General features: G+C 44.0%; 1 protein-coding gene across 1 annotated transcript; it reads right to left on the minus strand.

The window, feature by feature from the left end:
- Positions 1–516: 516 nt before the first annotated feature.
- On the minus strand, positions 517–2,088 carry LOC125506559 (heavy metal-associated isoprenylated plant protein 39-like). The gene is made up of 3 exons (XM_048671349.1): positions 1,905–2,088; positions 1,664–1,742; positions 517–1,011 (listed from the first exon to the last, which is right to left on the minus strand). The coding sequence occupies exons 1-3, from the start codon at positions 1,911–1,913 to the stop codon at positions 773–775; spliced, it is 327 nt and encodes a 108-aa protein (XP_048527306.1). The 5' UTR covers positions 1,914–2,088; the 3' UTR covers positions 517–772.
- Positions 2,089–4,498: the final 2,410 nt, after the last annotated feature.

The following is a 4,498-nucleotide window of genomic DNA, read 5'->3' on the forward strand; positions in this document are numbered from 1 at the left end:
TTTAAATGCACGGCACTATTCCATAATAAGCAAACAGTTTCCATTATCAATTTATTTGTGATCATAGTTTTCAGTGTGTAAAAACTGAATACACTATTTTTCATGTTTATGAAAAAATAAAAAATATCATTAATTGGCAGCCCTAGTAGTTGGGCCATTTAGGAGTGTGGCGTTGCAAAGGCCGAGCCCCATGGAGCTCGTTTTGCAAAAAGGAAGAAAAAATCAAAACATATTTAAAAGTTTCAAAAAAATTTGAAGTAATGGTGACAGATCAAAGACTGTGAGCAAAGCCGGATATATTTGGGCCTGCGGCAACTTGGAGTTAGGGGAAAGGCCACACTGACACTGCTTCCTTTTTTTTGGCCGCGCCATTGCGACGACTGAAACTCTTGTCCTCTTTCCCATCAGAAGGTGGCAGATAGCCAGTCTCTGTCACAGGTCAGCTCAGGTTCAAACAGCTAAAAAACTGAGATCATGCAATGTAGTCTGAATTCTGAAAAATTGCCTGAAGTTGGCTGATAGAGTAGGATTCATGTCATCACCAATCAGGCAAACCCAGAGTCACATGTCCACACACACTGATCTGATATTTGATTTGACTTGATGTCTGTAGTGCGCTATACCAGTACAGTACGCAAAGCGACCTTGTTTCGCAGTGGAGATGATAATTAGCTATCTAGCATTCCATCAGAGCCTCAGATGTCAAAGACTTTTTGTTGCTGTTGCCGTTTGCGTGATGATGTTGGGTTTCTCCTTCTGCAATGGGTTGCTTTCACTTCTTGTCGACCTTCTTGTCATCTTTCTTCTCCTCTTTCTTGTCTTCCTTCTTCTCCTCGCCCTTCTTCTCAGCAGCCGGCGCCGGCGCCGGCTTCTTCTCCTCCTTGGCCGGGCCAACCGAGACGATGTCGATCTTGCCGAGCTTCTTGAGCCTCTTGGCGATGGCCACCGTGTCCATGGCGCCTATGACGGTCATCTTGTTGTCCTTGAGGTCCGCGGCTATCGAGTCGATACCTGCAACCGAGCACGAGTAGAAAGAAAAGGAATGAGTTCATTCATGATGGTTGATTGGTTGCATCCGGACTATGATTAGATGCAACAAAACTATCTTCATTGATTAAGCAATAGAATTCATGTTCATTAATTGATTAAATCTCTCTTTCTTTAGAATCCATTTATTGATTTGGATCTGCACTATGATTACAAGCATATTATAGTGTGAGGATTTTGATCTTTTGTGCGAGGATCTGACCGACGACATATCTAGTCATGCCCACTCACTCACACGTATACGTAGGACCCATGCATGTGTAGTTCTACCAAGTTGGCTCATCAAACAAACACAAGAGTAAAGCCATTTTCGTACTACCGTACATGCATGCATGTAGCTTATGGCCCTACAGATTGACTTACTTGGCCGGCCACGTCTGATCACACGTCGCGATCGAATATCGCATTATCGCCCAGCTACGGTTTATTGGTAGAAGTGTAGAAGGCCGTGTTTCCAAAAATATACTACACGATGAAAAGACGAACTGACTATGAACGGCCAGGAGCCGGGAAGCACGAGAGCAGATTTTTCTGCCCGCTTCCTTGTGAGAATCAAACCGCCAAGCGATATCAAACAAACCAGCAACGGAAGGATTCATGGGGGGCACGCACTTACCGTAGATGTCGGCGACGGCCTCCACGGCTTTCTGCTTGGTCTTGTCGTCGGTCATGGTGGGAATCCTCAGCACCACCTTCTGCGAGCGGCAACCAAGCAAAGAGTGAACAAACATTTCCCCAGGATTCTACTAAGAAACTTAGCAGGATTCACCGACGCGACGACAGAGACGACGCCACGATCGGTCGGCATGCTATAATCTGAACGGATCGAGGGAGAAAACACTCTAAAACTGGCGTACCTGGGCCATCTGGCTGTCAGGAGGGGAAAGGCCGGCCGGGATGGAGCAGAGAGACTCAACTCAAGAGGGACAGGAAACAGTGAGAACTTGTGAAGAGTGTGTGTGTGTGTGTGTGTGTGTGTGTGTGTGTGTGTGTGTGTGTGTGTGTGTGTGTGTGTGTGTGTGTGTGTGTGTGTGTGATGACGATGGCAATGGGGGAGGCTCTTCTTATCTTATATATAGTTCGGACCTGATTGGTGATCGGGTGAAGTGTCAACTTCGTCTCAAAACCAAAAGCCGCCCGCCTAGGTAAGGTGTTTCCACACGACCGGACACCCTCCACTTCAGGAACTCTTCCAGCTGCATTACATACATGAGCACGGTTATATCTTTTGTATTGTTTTGTTTCTGGCGGAGGCCTACAATTCTGTCTTGGTATGTTACTGCATGACAAACACGTCGGTTTCAGAGAATGAATTTCCAGAGGAGTCAATGCTCACGTCTCACTAATCACATCTTGCCACAATTGATTTTCTAGTTCGCTTGGAAAACGACATGGTTGGAAAAACTAGCTAAGGCCCTCTTCGATTCGCAGGATTCTCAAAATGCATAAGTAGGAAAAAAAATACTGGATTGAAGTGGCATGTCCGCTTCACTCCTATAGGATTAGCATAGTGTGTTTGATGCCACAGGAAAAAAACAAAGAAATTGTAAAAACAGCTTGAAGTGGATGCTAGGTTTTTAATAAAATATAGTACGCATGATCCCTTAGGGAAAATTCATGTAGGATTCAATCATATGAATCAAACGACCAACCTAAGGAAAATTCTTAAGGATTCTAACCCTTCGAAAATTCTATAGAATTGCATCGGAGGCTTGTTGCTGTAGGTGGATTACCTCGGTTGTTAAGGCTGCGGCTCGTCGAGTTAGTGGTTGCTAAAGCTTGTTAGCTTAGGTATGTTTGTTCAAAGCTCGTTAAACTATGTTATGTTACATGGGATGAGCGTAAGGGCGTGATTTTGTTATGAACTAGTTGTCTATTGATTTCACTGCTCAATTACAATAACTGCTCTCTCTCTCTCTCTCTCTCTCTCTCTCTCTCTCTTAGTTAGCTAGAAAGATAAAAGCAGCCTGAACCGTTGCAGTGCGCCTCATAGTGCGAAATAACATATAAGCAGTATCATAGATGATAGCATTTATTACATTATAGACTCATTTTGCTTTGAGTTGCGCTATGTTACAGTAATATATTATGTTACTCCAAACACCTCTCTCCTCATTAATTATATGCCATATAAAAAAATTTGTCTTAAAATGCACTATGTTACTTGCTAAGTTAGTCCCACTATGACCAGCGTAACACAAGTACACGACCTTCTCCCTGATTAGCCCATGTGGCAGATGTGGCTGCCATGGCAACGTTTCTCTAGGTCGGCAATTTTACTGCACTACAGGAGGAGGTGCGCTTGTACTACCTCGTATGGACTGAGTTGAGTCGCTTGTAACACTCGTTAGCTTGTTTGATAACCCTGTGAAGTTTAGCAAACTGAAACCATTGATTGACTTCATTCATTAAAAATCAAGTTAGAGTTAGCTTGTTGGATCACCTTCTTCCTCACATAACTAACAAATTGTTGACATCAGATTTTGGCATGGTAAAACACATAATTAAGATGACCTCAAATGAAGAAGTTTTTAACATGAAAATGATGGTTGAATATCGACACTAACAACTTTGATATTTGGGTCATCTCCATCTGAGATCATATAGTGGTCGGACCCTTCCCCAGACCCTGCGCAAGCGAGAGCTACATGCACTGGGGCTGCCCTCCATCTGAGATCATATACAACCTCCAAAGCTAGGAAAACATTCGTCTAGTCCCACACATTGTCTCTAATGCATATCTGTTGGATGACGTCAGTAATTGGACCCTCGAGATGGCATAAGATGAAATAAGTAATTAACATGATATTCCATCGCCTCGTTAGGGCGAATAACTTGCTTTTGGGGCCATTTTTAATCAGATGTCATATGCAAACCTTCAAAGCTAAGAAAGGATTCGCCTCGCCCTAGATGTTGTGTAATACATGTCTGATGCATGGCGTCGGTGATTAGACCCTCAAGACCTCGGATGAAATAACATTCAACATAAGATTTATTTGCCTCGTCAAACCAAACATTTATTCTGGAGTCATTTTACCCCGAGCTAATAGGCAGCCCGTGGATTATAAAGAATTGAACTGTCGTCTTAGGCCCAAGAAAAATTCATGTTCGGTTAATTTTGGTAAGATTTAGACGGGATTTAGAGTCATTTTGTTGTATGAGATGTCCCGCCGCCTCATAAACACACAATGGCAACACACCTACTACTTTTTACCCTAGTTTTTACATCTCGTTCTTCGTTCGTTCTTCGTGTTGAAGAGCAATGATCCTCGAGGCCCTATGGGCAGTTAGACCGACTTAGGGTAACCCGTAGCCGCCACACTCCGCGACGGGGTCTCTGCGAGACATGTGCGGGTTCGGATCTCAAAAGTTCTCGTCGATGCGCCTTGCGCGCGTATCGCGCTCCCAGTGGGATTCCTCGAATGATGTGTCCTACGTATCGTGCTCGACG

Source organism: Triticum urartu, chromosome 5 (assembly GCF_003073215.2).
Source record: "Triticum urartu cultivar G1812 chromosome 5, Tu2.1, whole genome shotgun sequence".
Lineage (NCBI taxonomy): Eukaryota > Viridiplantae > Streptophyta > Magnoliopsida > Poales > Poaceae > Triticum > Triticum urartu.

Coding starts and splice junctions, on each gene's coding strand:
- LOC125506559 (XM_048671349.1), bottom strand. Junction 1,012..1,663: donor GGCCGTCGCCGACATCTACG/GTAAGTGCGTGC, acceptor GCTCGGTTGCAG/GTATCGACTCGATAGCCGCG.